General features: G+C 40.8%; 1 protein-coding gene across 1 annotated transcript in view; it reads right to left on the bottom strand.

Moving 5' to 3' along the window:
- Positions 1-3,003: 3,003 nt before the first annotated feature.
- PTK2B (protein tyrosine kinase 2 beta) overlaps positions 3,004-21,534 on the bottom strand; it is a 164,281-nt gene continuing 145,750 nt past the window's right edge. Inside the window, exons 25-32 of the mRNA XM_044292491.1 lie at positions 16,602-16,727; positions 16,315-16,476; positions 13,306-13,344; positions 12,214-12,241; positions 11,247-11,293; positions 9,807-9,950; positions 7,716-7,796; positions 3,004-7,075 (exon numbers count right to left, since the gene is read on the bottom strand). Coding sequence (XP_044148426.1) covers positions 6,860-7,075; positions 7,716-7,796; positions 9,807-9,950; positions 11,247-11,293; positions 12,214-12,241; positions 13,306-13,344; positions 16,315-16,476; positions 16,602-16,727 — 843 coding nt within the window. The 3' untranslated portion in view covers positions 3,004-6,859. The remainder of the gene's footprint in view (positions 7,076-7,715; positions 7,797-9,806; positions 9,951-11,246; positions 11,294-12,213; positions 12,242-13,305; positions 13,345-16,314; positions 16,477-16,601; positions 16,728-21,534) is intronic.

Below are 21,534 nucleotides of genomic sequence, written 5' to 3'. Positions count from 1 at the left end.
GAAGCGCCATTATTTGCAAAAACATTTAAACATTGTAGCAATGGATGGAACGTCAGTGGAATTTTAATGCTTCTGGGGATGAACATCGTAAGGTGATGACAACTTAAACAACTGGATAAAAAATGAAGGAGACCCTCAAAGATGTTCAGAGATCACCCCCCTTGATACATTGGGAAACTGAACAAGTAGATTCTCAAAACTCTACACTTCATGTATTATGTGACAAGTAGTGTTGAGTGAACTTGTGTTTTAAGTTCGGCGTCTAAAGTTCGGGTTTGGGTTATAGAAGAATCGCGTTATGGATTCTAAATCCCATTATGGTCCATGGTAGCGGAATCCATAACGCGATTCTTTGATAACCCGAACTCGAACTTTAGACGTCGAACTTAAAACACAAGTTCGCTCAACACTAGTGACAAGTTTCCCATGTGAGGTGGATGGGCTCAATAGAAGACCACGATTATTTTTGTTGCCGTCTACGATACATAATAACAACATCAAGATGTTCTGGTAGAAAAGAAAGATGCATGGAAGACACAGTCTACGTCACTTCTGCAATCCCCTATGCATTTCTTATGTTTTTTATGGACCTATATTTAGGAGAAGACAAGGGGTAGGCCAAATACAGGCCATTGCTTTTATTGCTTGATGTATTTGGTTTATGGGTACAAGGTATGCTCAGTGGCCACTTTCTAGTTCCGTAGAACGATCAGCTTTTTTCGTGGCATGGATTTAGAAAGATGCTGATTCCAGAGGTGGACATATGGACCCACCAGGGCCACTAGGAATTTTAAAACAAGTATCCTGCTTTTCTCTACCCCATTCCCTGCTCATCCTCCTCTTGGATTGCAGACATGGCCTCAGCCCTTTCAGCCAATCACAGAGACTCTATTATTGTTCTGTGGTTGGCTGATACTGTAGTATCTACATGTCTGAGCCGTTAGTAAAAAAGTTAACCTATTCACAGTGATTTAATCCCTTTACTGCCCTTGACCACCATGGTTGTCATTCCTAATCCTTTCACTGGCCTAGCCCACCGGGGATTTTATAATTTACTCAACCAATGCTGTAGACCAATAATAATGGTGTCATTAACTCTTTCACTGCACTAGCTGACTAGGGATATCATTTTGAACCCCTTCAGCTCACTAGACCATTAGAAATATTACTAACTGATTTATTGCTGTAGACCACCAGAGAGATCATTAACCCCTTTACTGCAGTAGCTCAATAGCTAATCCATCATTGATGTAACTATAAACCTTTTCACTGCCCTAGATCACAATTGATGTTGCTATTAACCTCTTTCAGTAGCTTAGATCACCAGGGATTTTATCGCAACAGGGGAAATTAAAGGGGTTGTTGAAAAAGTTATTTTAAAGGGGCTCTGCCGCCCGTATCAACTCTACCCTACCAGGCATATAGCCTGCTAGGGTTGACGACGCTGACAAAAACTATACCTTTATTTCTGCTGTTGGTGGTCCGGCGGTGGAGAAAAATGAAAATATGCAAATGAAGTATTTGAACACCAGAAGGCAGGTTTATGCGGTTCGAGCACCACTCCAGCACCGCCCCTGGTGCTCCATAATGATGCCCCACTGCTGTAGTTCTCGCCTCCTGCCTTTAGATTGACAGTGTTAGACTCTTTGGTCTAGAGCTGAGATCCCGTGTCTGCACACCCACGCCATAACAGCACGTGCACATTATGCATCGGAAATAAAGCCGAAGATGTGCACATGCGCCGTTCTGGGCACGAGTGCGCAGGTACGGGATCTCATCGCTAGACCAGAAAGTCTAACGCTGTCAATCTAAAGGCAGAGGGCGTGAACTACAGTCAGAGGGGCATCATTATGGAGCACCCGGGGCATTCTGGAGTGGTTCTCAAACCACATAAGCCTTCCTCCCGGGGCTTGAATACTTAATTTGCATATTTTTAAAAGTTCATTTTTCTTCACCGGACCACTGACAGCAGAAAGAAAGGTATTGCTTTGTCAACGTCATCAACCCTACTTCATCCATGAGGAAGTTGACAGATGGGTTCTGGAAGTCAAGTGAAGACAGTCTTGGAGTCATGGAGCCTGATCGGAGTGGCATGGAGCAGATACCGTAAGTATAGACTTCTTCAAAGGTCCTGCTAGGTGGAGAGAGGGATGGAGGTATTTTGAAAAAAAATCCTGGGCAACCCCTTTCAGATTTTCCAGAGCTTTTCTAAACAAATAACAGAAGTATATATTCTTTTTAAAATCTTTTATTTTGAATTTAAGAAGGTGAGAAGAGGGTGGAACTCTCTACCAGATTAGGTTATGAACTTATGATGGTGAACTCACTAAAGAAGAAGAGGCCTAAAGGTCTGGAGTGTAATAATATTACAGGTTATAGTTACTGGAATCATGGAGAAGGGTCATTGATCCAGGAAACTATTTTAATTGCCTGAATGAAGTCGGGAAATTATTTTATTTCACTAGGATAAGAAAAATATTCTTCTACCACATGAGTTTTTTTTTGCCTTCCTCTGGATCAGCCATGCAGGATAATAGTCTGTGCCCACCGGCATCTTCTCCAGCACATCCTGCCTGCTACTCCACGCTGCAGACTGCGTGCGACCTTCCCCACCTGTTTCCTGGTTCTCATTGTCTTATCGAGTGCTCCTCCTGGCTCTTAAAGGGCTAATCTGTACCTAGACAATGGCAGCTTTCCCTGGGCTACATAGGACGCCTTTCCCTGAGCTCTCGGTCCCTCTCTTGTTTAGTCCTGTAAAGGTGCTTTACTGTATTGTTCTGACCTGTACTGACCTTTGCCTGATCACTGTATTGACCCTGTGCCACCTGCCCTGACCTTTTGCCTGTTTACCATATTTCAAGAACTCTGCCTGTCCTGATCTCAGCTTGCTCTCTTTGACCCCTGTATATCAGTATCTGTGTTCTTTTAATTCGGAACCCAATATTCTGACCCACTGTAAAGATTCCCAAGTGTACCAAGAAAAAGGCAAATATTTAAAATGTATCACAGTAAATCATTTTTATATTCATCAATGTACACAACGTAGATTCCGATGATTTATTAATCATTCCAGTTCTTTGACTGAACAGCGGCATTAAATGCATTCTCTGGAATTCAGCGAATAAGGCAAAAATATCCAAGTAGATAAGTACGGACGCAGAGGCGGCACTTCTGTACCTGACATAGATATATACTAATGTCTGTAGATGTATTCTCTCAGCAGAGCATGAATGATCCCCATGCAAGCAAACAATGCCTCACCCCCGTAAGACAGAATCCTAATGGTTGCAATCATGTTGCTGTTTTTGTAGCAATAACTGTTATTTTGCGATGTTCTGCCATTATGAACTCCTTAAAGTTGACCTGCTGATCAATTTACATTAGGGAAATGGTCAAGAAATATTGGTAGTGACCTTCAGCAGAATCCTGAAGTCAAGTCCTGCAGGTCATACTATAGAGTAGAAGATAAGTATTTATGTTTCTTAAGGCCATTAACTTTGGGTCTACTACTGCACCACCACCACCATCACTAGACCAGCAAAGCTTCAGTGGACGCAGACTGTGAAGGCACCTCCTTAGCTTCCTTACTGGTCTTTTTGAACTCTTCTCCAAATGTACAATCTTCTCTATGAATGCTAAACAAACCAATTTCTACCATTCTGGTAGTCTACTACTACTACTGGATTAGTCTGACTACTATTTTGGCCTATTTTTTATTTTTTTTTTCCATGCATTTTAGGTTCCAAAAGGTATTCCGGTTTTAATGATTACATTTATTTATGTAGAGAAAAGGATGTTGAACAATTTTATGATATACATCTAATTAAAATTTTGCTCACAGACCTTTATTATTATATGACAACCTCTCCCTAAAGACAAAAAAATGGTACAGGCCGTACAGCCCACTTTAGTCCTGTCAAATGCATCCATAGGAGAGCTGGATAGGAATAAACATGGCGTCAGTCATGTGACCCTCACAAGTACCATATGACCTTAATTTTAGTAAACTGTTCAGGTAGGTAGCAGGTGAATAGTAGTGTACTGAGGAGCGGAACATGCACAGTATATACAGTACTACTACCTGCAGCATCTCATCATGTCTGCCAGTGTCTGTGTAAAAGAAGATGTGTGTTGTTTACATAAAAATTTTATTAACAACATGACATCACCTAGAGACAGACTGCCTTTTTACCACATCACCTAGAGAAGACGGCCAGTTTATAAATAAACTGGATATAGGCAACCATGTAAATACACCCAATAATGCAGGAATTATATGATGTGAAGAGTGTCATGGATGCATTACACAGGACTTATACATGGGCTATACCATTCTACTGCATATAGGGGTCAACAGCCTGATATAGGAAAGGTATGTTTGCAGAATTATAAATACATGTATATTAAAAAAAAAATGTGATTCCTACTAAATAAACAAATACATTTTAAAAAATAAAATGGAATTCCCCTTTAAAGCAGAACATGCCCTCCATTATTTAAGTCTGAATCAGTGCAACAATTAGGTGGTGGTGAAGGTGCATTGGAGACCATAAAATCTCTGCAGATCTGTAGGAAGACCCTGTAGAGAGGAGCTGTTAAAGTATTTGTTATGGAAAATCTAAAAATGATATCGCTCAGGGCAAGTCCAGTGGTCACCACTGAAAAACTTTTGGCTGCAGTGTAGTCCAAACAAAGACCGTGCATTAGAGTGAACCAATATGAAGATCAGTCTCCTGAGAACTTAGGGTCCTAAAACCTATTTTTTTTTTATTGATCTGTTCTTCTGCACAGACTGCAAACTCCTCCCCAAAAGCAAAAAGTCCCGGACTGTATCTAGTGTTGAATTAGCTAGAATGCTAGGCCATAAGGTTCTTTTACTACATGAAAGCCATTACTCACATTGCTTTACACCAGGGTAAAAGTCACCAGGTTCTGGAGTAGGTGCAGGTCAACATCTTTTTGGATAATAAAAAAACCTGTTTAGCATGGGCATTTCAGATGAAATTATTTAGGTAAGTACTTTTTCTAAATTTGTAAATGAGTTGTAAATGAGGACCATCACACCTCAAAATGAAGACACAGAAGAGAGATCTGGTGTATCTTGACGCCCTACACTTGAGGTCTCATGCTCTCCATTGTTGAATTGCAACTCCACAACCAATGAAGGTCCAGGTAAAGACTCAAGGGAAAAAGGCCATGCATTAAGATTAAACAAAATAGTTGGCCTCCTGACCACTAGGGATTCTTACAATTTTTTAGGTCATGTCCTAAGGTGCTGCTGGATCATTTTGACAATATCTGTCCATGTGTCCATTATTTAAGCCTTACATACTAAGTAAAAGAGAACTCATTTAATGGGGTTGGCCACCTTCTCGGTACTTGTGATCAATAAGATGACTATATGGCACTTACTAATATAGCTTTTGTTCATACCCTTTGTCCTTTGCTTTTTTTCATAAGCAATGTCCCCTTGTTAGACAAATCTTCTCTACTGTCCACACAGAGGTCCTGTCCATAAGATGTCTATTGATGGAGGGTCATGTGACCAGACACATCATTCAACACAGGACTTGCGCTGAAATCCCAACAGTGTAAGCACAGATAGAAGGTGCAATGCATTTGAATGAAGGAGACATCACATAGAGATGTTTTGCCTGATCCTCCATCAGCAGCCATTTTTTGGACAAGACCTTTGTTGTGGACAGCACAAAAGACAAGGAGGAATGCCTTATAAAAAATTGAAAATGGCACAGAATTTCAGCAAAGGTTATATTAGTAAGGACCATACGGTCATCTTACAAACACACTAGTCAACAGTGACCAGAAAGTGACCAACCCCTTTAAGGTAAATCTCATGAATCTATTTACAGCATTTAAGCAAAGTCTCCACGTTGACATTTGGTTGCGGTAAAATGGTGGTTAACATGTCTGCTGTGTGACCTCAACTACAAGTCTGTGGGGAAACAAGTCAGAGACTCCTGATGATCTAAAAAATGCCAGTCATATTGGAATATTTGCAGTTGTCATTCAACCTTTTCATCTATAGATATATGTCAAGGTCACACAACGTACTTGGAAACCCACACAACCAAAAGTAGTAATTGAGCCCCGGCCTTATAGATTATATCCTCATGCAGGGAAAATATAAGGAATATGTCCGGCATATTTACATTTATAAAGTTTTGGTGAGGGCCCGAAAATAATAAAACATTTGACGTTCTATAGAAAATCGCCCTATAAAACAGGAATTCAGTATCGACAAGCTAAAATTTTTAAATTTTTGTTTCCTTTGCCGTCTTATTTCTTAAATACTTAAACAGTAAGACGACTTTTTAGTTGGTATGTACAGAAATATAGATGCTAAACTGCTGCCACCTGAAACGCATTGCCTAAAGAAATAACAGAACTCCACCCAATCTGAAGGCGATATCAAACACAAACGACACAATTAGCAAATGCAAAATACAAAAATTGTAGGAAACCGAAACAAAATAATAAATAAAATAAAAACATTCGTAGCCAGGAAGATGAGATTTCCGGCTGTCAATGATCTGTCGTATACACCATGGATGACCAAGTCTAAAAAATCCCATCTGTCCAGCTTTTCTCTGCATAATTAAAAAAAAAATTAAAGAAAAAAAAATCCACCGCAGAAAAAGGATCTTGAAAACGTATTTGCAAAATAAATAGATCTCTAAAACCGTAGATTGTCATCCATTAGTAAAGTAACTTCGTTTTTCCTTATACTTCTGATAGACTTTTTGGTCCAGTCCATGGTTTCAGTTACTTAGCAGCACTTGCTGTCTATATGACCACAGTTTTTGAGCATTTCAAGTCATATCTGCAATCCGTTAGATTGTCACTCTGTAGCCAGTTTGGCAAGGTTGGCTCTGACTCGTGCTTGGTCCACAGAATCCAGCAGGTTTTTGGCATCCACGGCCAATGCGTGAGAGGCTGTTAACATCTGTTTTTTACATTCTTCGCTAAGAGAAGTCACCGCATTCTGCTGGGCTAAACGCATCTTATTGATCAGGTCGGCCAAGTCTTTGCTCAAGAGTTTCTGTGTTCCTTCAATCTGCTCCGAAATAAGAAAAAGATAAACAATTAATTTAATTCGCAATTGAAATTTTTTGAAAATGTAATATTTTTTTTCAATTTTCTTACCACCTACTCTTGAAGCTCCTCTATTATTTAACTATTTATGTTTTTGCTTTTTTTCTATTTTATCTATTTGCCACTGCAGTTTTTTTTTTACATATAGGGATTCCACTGACAGCGTCAGACTGGGGGCCCTTTTGGTGGCCCAGTAGACCCTAGGGGAAAGTGATAGGCTTCAAATGGGATCGTCTGCTGCCAGACCTTTGGGGACCATTATTGTGTCAGGGCCTGGGATCCTCTGATGGCCCAGTCCAACACCGTCCACTGATAGCAGCAGGAAGCTCATGATAAGTTCCTGGCAGAGGGATCTCAGTAAGGATTTGCAAGCCCCATTAAAATACAGTCAAGGACTTTTACTGTACAGCTGGCGATTACTGACCCGCCCCAACAACATAAGGCAAAAAAGTAAAGATTAAATCAAAAAATTCAAAAGGTATATTAAAGGTAAAAGTTACTAAAAATGTTCAAATCTTTGGGTGAAATGTTCAGTATTTTCATATGATTGTAGAAGGCCTCCTGGAAATCAGTCTGGTCAGTACGGTTACCAGATACATTACCTCTGTACGAGAAGATGCAGGTAATGACGGAAGGATATCATCGACACTCCCAATGAGCTTCCGGAGAGTCAACCCAACATTCTGGAAGACGAAAGGCATAATACTGACTTTTTAAGGTGTCCTTCATACAAAAGGTTTAAACGGTTGTCCAGGATTAGAAAAACATGTCTGCTTTTTTCCACAAATATTGCCACATCTGTCCATGGGACGTGTCAAGTATTGCAGTCTCAGCTTTACTGAAGTAAATGAAGCTGAACTGCAATACCATGTTTTATAATTCTTGACAACCCCATCAGATGCTTGGATGGATTTACTATAGTGAGCTACAACAAAGTATAACGAATATAAAAGGGTCAATGTCTTCTTCTCAACTAGACATGCATGGCTTCCTTTATTTACAGGATGTGTCAAGACAGAAACTGGGTTGGAGAAGGACTCTAGTCTAGGAGATGGCTCACTACCAGATGTGAGCCTCATAATGCTTTTCATGATGTTCAGTCTAACAATATCTAAGGGCTTATTGTAGTAGTCTCCAACCTATGGCTTCTCATTATGGTAGGCTGGTAGCTGCAGCTGAAGAGCTAAGATTGGACACCAGCAGTTCACTGAATGGATCACCCTTGAAATTTGTATGTGGAACCATGAATTTGAGTATTCATGCAAGAAAAAGACATTGATGCGTAGTTACTGACCAAAACTATCCTTGTCATGAGATCAAAAGTATTATCATTAAAAGGGAGAATTAATTGGAAACCATGGGTGTAGGCATGAGTTCTAAAGTTGTTCTTCTGTGTTATACATGTTTTTGAAGAGTCTGGATGACAACAGAGCCACAATTACAGCTTTAACATTGGTCTTTCGTATAGTTCCAGTAGTGGTATATTTCCTAGACCACCAACAAGGGTATCATTTCTACAGGTCTAACAGGGGTATCTTCCCTAGAGTTCCAATGGGGGTATCTTTCCTTTGTATGCCAACAGATGTATCTTTCCTACAGCTCCAATAGGATATCTTTCCTAGAGCTTTAACAGGAGTATCCTTTTGATAGATCTAACAGGGGTATCTTTCCTATAGCTGTAACAGGGGTATCATTCCTAGAGGTCTAACAGGGGTAGTTTTCCTAGAGCTCTAACAGGGGTATCTATCCCAGAACTCTGACAGGGGTATCTTTCCTAGAGCTATAATGGGGTATGTTTCCTAGACATCTAACAGGGGTACATTTCTTAGAGTTCTAATGGGGTATCTTTCCTAGAGCTCTAACATGGGTACATTTCCAAGAAGTCTAACAGGGGTATCTTTCCTAAAGCTCTAATGGGTATCTTTCCTAGGGCTCTAATGGGGTATTTTTACTAGAGCTCTAACAGAGTATCTCTCCTAGTGCTCTAATGGGGTATTTTTCCTAGAGCTCTAATAGGGTATCTTTCCTAGAGCTCTAATGGGGTATCTTTCCTAAAGCTCTAATGGGGTATCTTTCCTAAAGCTCTAATGGGGTATCTTTCCTAGGGCTCTAATGGGGTATCTTTCCTAGGGCTCTAATGGGGTATTTTTTTACTAGATCTCTAACAGGGTATCTTTCCTAGAGCTCTAATAGGGTATCTTTCCTAGAGCTCTAATGGGGTATCTTTTCTAGGGCTCTAATGGGGTATTTTTACTAGAGCTCTAACAGGGTATCTTTCCTAGAGCTCTAATAGGTTATCTTTCTTAGAATTCTAATGGGGTATCTTTCCTAGAACTCTAATAGGGTATCTTTCCAAAAGCTCCGATAGGGACATCTTTGACAGAGCTCTAATAGGGGTATATTTCCTAGAGCTTCAAATTGGATGTCTTTCCTAGATCATCAACTGAGATTTCTTACTTAGAGCTCCAACAGCTCCCTAAAGCTTCAACATGCATATCTTTCTAGGAACTCTAGCAGGGGTTTCTTAACCGGAGCTCCAACAGGCATATCCTTAGTATATCAACATACCATATTACCTGGTGGGTATAGTTGACTAACACAGAGGCATAGGGTAAGTGTAGAGTGAGCAAAATATTTAGTGACCATGGAACAAGTACCATAGTTAAAACAGTGTCCCCTGCAGATGTTCCTACCTTAACTACATTGACGTATCCCTCAGGAGGCAATTGGTAGATGTCATTCTTTAGTTGAAGCACTGATTTCACCAGCTCCATCACACTCTGATAAACGTTGTCATCTGTACGATCAATGTTGGCTGTCGGAGTCGGTTGAAGAGCCTGTGAGAAGCACCGGAATCAACTTATCAGAACCTGACACAACACAAATGCTTCTGTTCTAATGGACTTTCCACAAACTTTGTAGATGGACACTTTTTGGCGGCTATGGATATTTATAGATGTTCTAACATTGACTATGACTCCAGCATTAAAATTAAATGCTCAATAAAGAGAATGTTCCAGAATATGTCAGAAGTGGATAGCTGAACACTGGCCAAATGTTACCACAAGCTTCTGATCTGGTGGCCAAAAGTTTCTGTGTGTTTTAGGTAAATGAGGGAATGAGAACCCAACTGATACGGTTACCAAAACAACTAAAAAGTCATGATGCAACCAGACACTTAAGTAGAGTTTTCTGTCAAAACTTACCCAGAACCCCAATTTCATAGCAGACCTCATCACCTAATAACAGTGCCAGTCACAGTACCTCCATAAAAGTGCAAGATTCTTTACCACAGTGGAAGCCATACTTTCCACATGGCAGCCACAGTCACGGTGATGTCACAACAGTGCCAGACACAGCATCCTCACAACAGTGCCAGACACAGCATCCTCACAACAGTGCAAAACACAGGATCCTCACAGACGTGCCAGACACAGCGTCCTCACAACAGTGCCAGACACAGCATCCTCACAACAGTGCCAGACACAACGTCCTCACAACAGTGCCAGACACAGGATCCTCAGAACAGTGCAAGACACAATATCCTCACAACAGTGTAAGACACAGGATCCTCACAACAGTGCAAGACACTATATCCTCACAACAGTGTAAGACACAGGATCCTCACAACAGTGCAAGACACAGCGTCCTCACAACAGTGCCAGACACAGCGTCCTCACAACAGTGCCAGACACAGCGTCGTCACAACAGTGCCAGACACAGCGTCGTCACAACAGTGCCAGACACAGCGTCCTCACAACAGTGCCAGACACAATCTCCTCACAACAGTGTAAGACACAGGATCCTCACAACAGTGCAAGACACTATATCCTCACAACAGTGTAAGACACAGGATCCTCACAACAGTGCAAGACACAGGATCCTCACAACAGTGCAAGACACAGGATCCTCACAACAGTGCAAGACACAAGATCCTCACAACAGTGTCAGACACAAAAATCTCACAACAGTATTAAAGTCTCCTGCCAAAAGAAACACCCACAATGCCCCCTTATCACTACCAGTCACATTTCCTCTATAGCATAGCCCCCTCTTCTATTTATGTCACTGCTTGGGCCCACATTTTAGTCTCCACCACCCCAGATGCCACCGTTTTAAAACCAAATCCTCACCTGTGCGATAAGCCTTGGAGGTTTCTGCGGAGGAACCGTAAATTCAGCTGTAAGAGAGACATGATTTTAGATGTGGTTTCGTGAGTTACCAGGCCACGGCTGAACCATCCACTGGAACTAGAACCAGTGCTAATCTGTTCTTACTTAGAATTTAGTTTATTGGGGCAAAGCTTAAGGTAACTTCTCTAGCCCTATATCTAAATAGTGTGGTAGAGGCAGTGCGGTTTGTTGGGCTCCCCTAGCACTTGGCACATATTACGCTAATTTTCCACCTGTGCCCTATGTGGGTAGGTCTAAGGCTTGAAATCTTCCTTGTTGCCAACACAAATTATATCATCAGTAGTCCCAGATAGAGAGCAGTCTCCTGATAATCACATGACTAAGCCTATATTTCATTTGATTGGCTCAAGACTAACACATGACCGGTAGAAGGGACTCTTTTCTGCCTCGGACTCTTGCATTGGCAGCATCAAATATTTTGAGTCTCCAATCTACCATATAGTTCAGGAAGAGGTCGTCCTTAATAGTGTCATGTTCTTCTCACATGGAGGTGGTGACAAGTCCCCTTTAAACATGAGGGCACTCACTGTACAGCCCCCTGAACCAGAGTTGGGGGCTGAACACTGTTTGTTTGCAAGATTCCAACAAATCAGCATCGTTCTGACCTACTACAAAGATGCTGATTGGCTGAGATGCTGCAAACTGATGGATTATAGGGTAGCTCCACTCAAGGTGTCTTTATAATATGCAGCCTCCTTAAAGGCGTTGTCCAGGATTAGAAAAATATTTGCTTTCTTCATGACAAGGCATCCAGCCTGTCTATGAGTTGTGTCTGGTATTGCAGCTTAGTTCCATTGAAGTAAATACTGCAGTACCACATACAACCTGCCAACAGGTGTGGCGCTGTGTCTACCTCTTACTGTAGCCATATCTTCCCTGATAGGAAATGTACGGTTCTCAAACTTACTGTATGCATTGTCTTTCTCTGGAAGTGGCTGGAAAATAGAAAGAAAATAGGAAAACATCATCAGAGGAAATTCCTATCTGTACACCAGTACCATTTATGACAAGTCGTAGTTCGGGGCTGGCTACAGATATTGCATTGGGACCCAGGAGCATCTGCTTACAATCATGTTGGTTACATTTTTAGTGGGCTGTCCATTGCAACACACTCAAACTGTGTAACCACTGCTGTCGTTGAGTCTTAAAAGAACATAAAACATGGCAAAAAGATGAAAAAAATTAATCCCAGCTTTTGATCCTATTTTGCCTCATGTTGCAATTAAAATTAAGAAATATATAAAGAAAATCTCTCTGTGACCCAGGAGATCAGTCATGTCCCCTCTCCTCCTCCTGTCCTGTGTCGGTCTGTAAGACAGCTGGCTGCAGCAGGAGCCTCTCCCTGTGCCCTATCTGCAGTAGATTACAAGGATAGGTAAACTCTGCCGTATTGGCAAAGCCCTGCCCTATAAGCCGATCACTAGCCAAAAATAGAAAAGATCAACAGGAAATTAGCTGAAAATAACTCTGTTTTTTCATAATTTATTTCTAGTTTTAGAGTTCGTATAAATTATAATTTTCATCTAAGAAGAAGAGAGTCCGATACATTATTTTATATACCGTTCCTTGTTTTATTCACATATACAGTATGATCTCCGCTGTCCGTCGCCACCACTAGGGGGTGTATTGGTAGACTTTAAAGGAGTTGACTGAGACGGCAAAGTAATTTCCATGGACCTAGAAGTGTGTTGTCCCCTCAGCACACCTGTCACCACTGTGGGCCAAAAAACAGCCTCAGCAGTTACAGTATATGCCATTTCTGACGCATCACCACTTCTGGTCCAGCTCAATGTAAATTACTCTACCATTCTCAGATGTCCCCTTTAAGAATAAATTTCAGAGTCTGAAGGCACGGATGACGCAACACAATATAAGCAAATGGAAAAAAAGAAAGGTCCAATGAAAACAAGACTATGTGGAAGATATGTGCATTAAATATGTAAGTCCCTCCCCCGAGGATCTGGATGATTCATCTATGGAATATTGGTGAAATACTTACTACATCAAGAGCCTTGTCATTGACTTGCTGCTTTGGATCCTGCAGGTAAAAAATACACAATGATATTTGCAGTGTATGATCAGCTGGAAACATGTGATCGACTTGCATCATGCATTTCATAAATCTGGCACAATCTCATGAAAAATTTGATCTTACTCCTAAATAGCACAGCATCTCAAAATGTCTGAAAGATGTACTACTAGCAAAAATACCTCAACATGGCACATTGGCCTATCCAATTAATGGTGTACACATCGCAGAGGCAGCAGTCATAAGGACTTTGTAGAGAGGGGGGCCCATCCTATTTGGTCCCAAGTCCACTGCTATTGATTAACCTGTGTAGGATTTCCTTCTCCAGACCAAACGTATTAGCCAAAGGGTCATGGAGGGGTATCAAAGACTTGGCTCTTTGGACCTGGGTGGCAGAACCCGCCTCTTAATAACAGGGAGCATTTTGCTATGGGGCTCCCTCTTTTTTATGTACAGACGTTTTGCAACCTTTTCATTTGTGGGGTCTTTTTTGACCTGATGTATTGCAGATCCTCATATAAAGTCACATTGCATGGTACAATTTGGGACTGTAATATTGATGGCCTATGCTTAGGATAGCTATCAATATTAGGTTGGTGAGGGAACAATTCTCATCAGATGTTTGAATGGGCTGCTGCTCTCCAGAACTACACGGCTCCTTACTACCTGCTCCCTTTCACTTAATGAGCACCTGTAATATCAGCCTTATTAAATCAGGCATACTGACTGGCAGGGTTGATCTTGCTGATTTAAATGATACCTGTCTTGTGGCAGTCTTTTATTCCTTATACCAGTGAGGGCTTCCTGGCACTGAAGAGTGTGGCCTTCCTCTTCTGTACTCCTCGGCCCCTCCACTACCTTGTGCTGGCCACACCCTTTGTTGATCTGAAGCCCTCATTTGCATAACGAATAAAAGTCTTTTTTTCTCTGGAATGCTGAAACCAATTTTCACAAGACAGGTATCATTTTAATCCGCAGGATCAACCCTACGAGATGGCGTGCCCGGTTTAATAAGGTTCATTCTGCTAAAAGGGACTCTTTAAATGGAGCTGTGCTGTTCTAGTGTGCAGCAGCCCCTTCAAACAGCTGATCACATGAGTTCTGCCTCATGCAATGTTAATATTCTTGGCACAGGCACGTCTGATATAATGACTGGATTTTGTTCCTGCCCCATTTCAGGTCACTCTTGACCCTTCTACATAAAAGATTTCACCAGCGGGGTCCATTGGGATCACATATTTTTGGAGTTACCCCCTTGGCTCGTATAATGCTTCTTTTTGTGATACATCAGAGCGCGGCAAACAGCCAATTACATCCGACTCCATCTACGTCTCAGCGCTCAGCCTGACACGGAGAGGAGCGATCAGGGTCACTGGGGACTGGAATATTTAAGTAATGGGTCAAGCTCTGCTGCCTAATTAATCAGCCCTAGCGCCTACTCGTTAAACTTCACAAAGCTTTGTCAGTCTCCACAAGGTGAGGGGGTCACTATCAGCATGCAGCAGCCGATATCCAGCTCCATACAAGTTACTGCTTCTTCACCTCCTATGTGGAGTGTAGTAGGCAATCATTACTATGACGGACATGGCTATTTGAGGGTTTTGTTAAAATTAATTTCCCCTTTAAATCATAAAGATCACCAGTAATTTTGCAACTTTGTCTTAAAGGGGTGGCCCATTTTGGACAGTCCCTCCTTATCAGAAGTGTCTCCTGGCCATGAGTTGATCACAAACAGTCCTGCTGCTGCGACCACCAATGATCAGCTTTAAACTGTGGGAAAAACTATCAGCAAGTGTTCAGTTTCCCTGCAGCGCCACCACAGGAAAAATAAAGTATTACAAAATTTTCATTGAAATCCAGCAGCTGTCTATGTAATGGGTAGATGTCCCAGGGCCTCCAGACGTGGAGATGCTCTTTGAAGCTACTCTCTACCCCAACTACAGGAGAATCCTGAACAGGGGACCCCTTTCCCTATAGCCAGAATTAATAACATGGAATTTAATTGGATTTTGGAACCAGTTCATAAAGTATTTAATATTTATTCAATCTTATGCCTTTAATATGACCTCAGGCAGCAGCTGTTGGTCCATTTTCTAGTAGCCACCACTAGAGAGAGCATACTGTATACTGTGAACTCAGTAATGACACAGTCAGCTCCCTCTAGTGGTGGCTGAGGGCAGGCAGAATTGTATAATTTATCTCTATATCTATACTGAGATGTGGAGGCTGTATCAGAAAAGAAACGTTGTTGCAAACCCAACAAATGAATTTAGCCAACACAAAATTTTGGACCCTAAAACAACAGGATGATACTTTAAAGGGGTTGTCTGCTTTGGGAAAATCCCTACTCAATAGAAGGGTTCCTTAACTATAAGCCAGTTAAAAAGCATCCTTCTGATGGGGTTTGCAGCGATCAGCTGTAATCTCAGGGGAAACCTAGTTTAAGTGTTCATTTTCCCTGCAGCGCCACCGCAGGGGAAATGAAACATTGCACAGTGTCCATTCATATCAATGGGTTGTCTGCGTAATGCAGGACAGGACAGGTCCTCCAAAGAGAAGGACACTCTTTGTATCTATTCTCCAGAGTGAGAGATATGGATCTTGAATATGACAAGGGGTTTTGGAAACTATACAACCAAGAAATGTGGGAAAACTGCACATAAAATCTTGCAGTGCATTTAAAAGAAAAAAGAAAAAGAAAAGCTAGACAAGAAGTAAAAGTGCAGGTCAAAGGAGTTGGTCTGCTTCGAGGAGACATTTTAGGCATAGAGCAAATCCTGCAACCTACATTGCATGTGGTCTCATGGACTGGGCAGATCATTGGAATGGGCCATTTGGTTCTGTAGACATAAACTACAAAACCTCATGCCATAGGGACTACTTTTGCAAATCATTGACTCCAGCTCATTTACAGTGTCTGCTGGAGTCTATGGTTGCTGAAATCCACCATTTGTTTCATGACCTCCGCCCACTCCTTACCTTGAGGGTATTGGCGAGGGACCTTTCTTCTTGTTTTAGCCATTTGTTGTCCTCCATCATTTGCTGCTGCTGACGATTCATGACCTGCAGCATCTTTGCCCGTTCTTTCTCCCATATTTTCTGGGCTTCCTCACGACTGTTAGGCTTAAGAAAATCCTCCTCCTTCCAAGGAATGAGAAATGTAAGAGAAAGAGTTAATATCGCCCGCCCGCCACTGATCAGTGCTCCAAACCAAGCGCACACCTAGTGACGAAGCACAACAGTAACGCCAAGCATGCAAGCCTTACCCGCATACTGCGACGTTTGATGATGCTATGACGCAGGAGCGGTGGACTACGCGTGGAGTCGATTGGAGACTGGTATTCTGTTGGGCTACAAAGTATGGGTGAGCTGGCACACAGACTCTCGGGCACCTGGGCAGAAAAGGTATGCAGGGCACAGACACAAACATACAGTTAGCAGCTTTGGCCGTTGCAGACAAGAAACGTAAAGAATTCAGCATAACATAGACAAACATGGTCAACAGAGAAAGCAATAGCAGTTTTATCAATAATTATCCAGTGGATGCAGAATGGGGTGCAATGCTATTTTTGTCTTTTTTTTTTATTAGGTAACATCTCCTCAAGTTATAAGCCAGAGCTCCATCTCTTAGGACATGCCGTGACTGGGCGGCGGTGGTGGTGGTGAGGGGTTAGATTGTTTGGATCACCACTATCCCTTAGGCATTTTCTCAGATTAATGGTCCACCAGGCATTTTCTCAAGTCCACTAGAAAAAGAACTTCTGTTCCACAAGGCCGTACCCCTACCTTGATTTTGGCGACTGTCCTGCAGTCCCAGAAGGGCTGTACTGTGACATCACTGTATTTATTATCTCTGTACTGTGACATCACTGTGTTTATTATCCCTGTACTGTGACATCACTGTATTTATTATCTCTGTACTGTGACATCACTGTGTTTATTATCTCTGTACTGTGACATCACTGTGTTTATTATCCCTGTACTGTGACATCACTGTGTTTTTTTCTATCTCTGTACTGTGACATCACTGTGTTTATTATCTCTGTACTGTGACATCACTGTGTTTATTATCCACGTACTGTGACATCACTGTGTTTATTATTCCTGCACTGTGACATCACTGAGTTTATTACCCCTGTACTGTGACATCACTGTGTTTATTATCCCTGTACTGTGACATCACTGTGTTTATTATCTCTGTACTATGACATCACTGTGTTTTTATTATCCCTGTACTATGACATCACTGTGTTTATTATCTCTGTACTGTGACATCACTGTCTTTATTATCCCTGTACTGTGACATCACTGTTTATTATCCCTGTACTGTGACATCACTGTGTTTATTATACCTGTATTGTGACATCACTGTGTTTATTATCTCTGTACTGTGACATCACTGTGTTTATTATCCGTGTACTGTGACATCACTGTTTATTATCCCTGTACTGTGACATCACTGTGTTTATTATTCCTGTACTGTGACATCACTGTGTTTATTATCCCTGTACTGTGACATCACTGTGTTTATAATCACCGTACTGTGACATCACTGTGTTTATTATCCCTGTACTGTGACATCACTGTGTTTATTATCCTGTACTGTGACATCACTGTGTTTATTATCCCTGTACTGTGACATCACTGTGTTTATTATCCCTGTACTGTGACATCACTGTGTTTATTATATCTGTACTGTGACATCACTGTGTTTATTATCTCTGTACTGTGACATCACTGTGTTTATTATCCACGTACTGTGACATCACTGTGTTTATTATTCCTGCACTGTGACATCACTGAGTTTATTACCCCTGTACTGTGACAGCACTGTCTTTATTATCCCTGTACTGTGACATCACTGTGTTTATTATCTCTGTACTGTGACATCACTGTCTTTATTATCCCTGTACTGTGACATCACTATTTATTATCCCTGTACTGTGACATCACTGTGTTTATTATACCTGTACTGTGACATCACTGTGTTTATTATCCGTGTACTGTGACATCACTGTTTATTATCCCTGTACTGTGACATCACTGTGTTTATTATTCCTGTACTGTGACATCACTGTGTTTATTATCCCTGTACTGTGACATCACTATTTATTATCCCTGTACTGTGACATCACTATTTATTATCCCTGTACTGTGACATCACTGTGTTTATTATCTCTGTACTGTGACATCACTGTCTTTATTATCCCTGTACTGTGACATCACTATTTATTATCCCTGTACTGTGACATCACTGTGTTTATTATCTCTGTACTGTGACATCACTGTGTTTATTATCCGTGTACTGTGACATCACTGTTTATTATCTCTGTACTGTGACATCACTGTGTTTATTATTCCTGTACTGTGACATCACTGTGTTTATTATCACCGTACTGTGACATCACTGTGTTTATTATCCCTGTACTGTGATATCACTGTGTTTATTATATCTGTACTGTGACATCACTGTGTTTATTATCATGTACTGTGACATCACTGTGATTATTATCTCTGCACTGTGACATCACTGTGTTTATTATCCTGTTACTGTGACACTCACTGTGTTTATTATCCCTGTACTGTGACATCACTGTATTTATTATCCCTGTACTGTGACATCACTGTATTTATTATCTCTGTACTGTGACATCACTCGTGTTTTATTATACTCTGTACTGTGACATCACTGTGTTTATTATACTCTGTACTGTGACATCACTGTGTTTATTATCTCGTGTACTGTGACATCACTGTGTTTATTATCCCGTGTACTGTGACATCACTGTGTTTATTATCCCTGTACTGTGAATCACTGTGTTTATTATCCCTGTCCTGTGACATCACTGTGTTTATTATCCCTGTTACTGTGACATCACTGTGTTTATTATCCCTGTACTGTGACATCACTGTGTTTATTATCCTCGTACTGTGACATCACTGTGTTTATTATCCCTGTACTGTGACATCACTGTGTTTATTATCCTGTACTGTGACATCACTGTGTTTATTATCCCTGTACTGTGACATCACTGGTTTATTATCCTGTACTGTGACATCACTGTGTTTAATTATCCCTGTACTGTGACATCACTGTGTTTATTATCTCTGTACTGTGACATCACTGTGTTTATTATCCCTGTACTGTGACATCACTGTGTTTATTATCCATGCTACTGTGACATCACTGTGTTTATTATCCCTGTACTGTGACATCACTGTGTTTATTATCCCTGTACTGTGACATCACTGTGTTTATTATCCCTGTACTGTGACAATCACTGTTGTTATTATCTCTGTACTGTGACATCACTGTGTTATTATCCCTGTACTGTGACATCACTGGTTTATTATCCCTGTACTGTGACATCACTGTGTTTATTATCCCTGTACTGTGACATCACTGTGTTTATTATCCCTGTACTGGTGACATCACTGTGTTATTATCCTGTACTGTGTTTATTATCCCTGTACTGTGACATCACTGTGTTTTTATCTCTGTACTGTGACATCACTGTGTTTATTATCCGTGTACTGTGACATCACTGTGTTTATTATCTCTGTACTGTGACATCACTGTGCTTTAATTATTCCTGTACTTGACATCACTGTGTTTATTATCACCGTACTGTGACATCACTGTGTTTATTATCCCTGTACTGTGACATCACTGTGTTATTATCCTGTACTGTGACATCAACTGTGTTTATTATCCCTGTACTGTGGACATCACTGTGTTTATTATCTCTGTACTGTGACATCACTGTGTTTATTATATCCTGTACTGTGACATCACTGTGTTTATTATCACCTGTACTGTGACATCACTGTGATTTATTATCTCTGCTACTGTGACATCACTGTGTTTATTATCCCTGTACTGTGACACACTGTGTTTATTATCCCTGTTACTGTGACATCACTGTGTTTATTATCCTGTACTGTGACATCACTGTGTTTATTATACCTGTACTGTGACATCACTGTGTTTATTATCCTGTAGCTGTGACATCACTGTGTTTATTATCTCTGTACTGTGACATCACCTGTGTTTATTATCCCTGTACTGTGACATCTCTGTGTTTATTATCTCTGCTACTGTGACATCACTGTGTTTATTATCCTGTACTGTGACATCACTGTGTTTATTATCCCTGTACTGTGACATCACTGTGTTTATTATCTGTACTGTGACATCACTGTGTTTATTATCTGTACTGTGACATCACTGTGTATTATCCTGTACTGTGACATCACTGTGTTTATTATCCCTGTACTGTGACATCACTGTGTTTATTATCCTGTACTGTGACATCACTGTGTTATTATCCTGTACTGTGACATCACTGTGTTTATTATCCCTGTACTGTGACATCACTGTGTTTATTATCCTGTACTGTGACATCACTGTGTTTATTATCCTGTACTGTGACATCACTGTGTTTATTATCCTGTACTGTGACATCACTGTGTTATTATCCTGTACTGTGACATCACTGTGTTTATTATCCTGTACTGTGACATCACTGTGTTTATTATCCCTGTACTGTGACATCACTGTGTTATTATCCCTGTACTGTGACATCACTGTTTATTATCCTGTACTGTGACATCACTGTTTATTATCCTGTACTGTGACATCACTGTGTTATTATCCTGTACTGTGACATCACTGTGTTTATTATCCCTGTACTGTGACATCACTGTGTTTATTATCCTGTACTGTGACATCACTGTGTTTATTATCCCTGTACTGTGACATCACTGTGTTTATTATCCTGTACTGTGACATCACTGTGTTTATTATCCTGTACTGTGACATCACTGTGTTTATTATCCTGTACTGTGACATCACTGTGTTTATTATCCTGTACTGTGACATCACTGTTTATTATCTGTACTGTGACATCACTGTGTTATTATCTGTACTGTGACATCACTGTGTTTATTATCCCTGTACTGTGACATCACTGTGTTTATTATCCTGTACTGTGACATCACTGTGTTTATTATCCTGTACTGTGACATCACTGTGTTTATTATCCTGTACTGTGACATCACTGTGTTTATTATCCTGTACTGTGACATCACTGTTTATTATCTCTGTACTGTGACATCACTGTGTTATTATCCTGTACTGTGACATCACTGTGTTATTATCCTGTACTGTGACATCACTGTGTTTATTATCTCTGTAAC

This window comes from Bufo gargarizans, chromosome 4 (assembly GCF_014858855.1).
Source record: "Bufo gargarizans isolate SCDJY-AF-19 chromosome 4, ASM1485885v1, whole genome shotgun sequence".
In the NCBI taxonomy this organism is placed as follows: Eukaryota; Metazoa; Chordata; class Amphibia; order Anura; family Bufonidae; genus Bufo; species Bufo gargarizans.
Note: the sequence above shows the minus strand (reverse complement) of the source record. Positions and strands in the feature narration are given on the sequence as shown.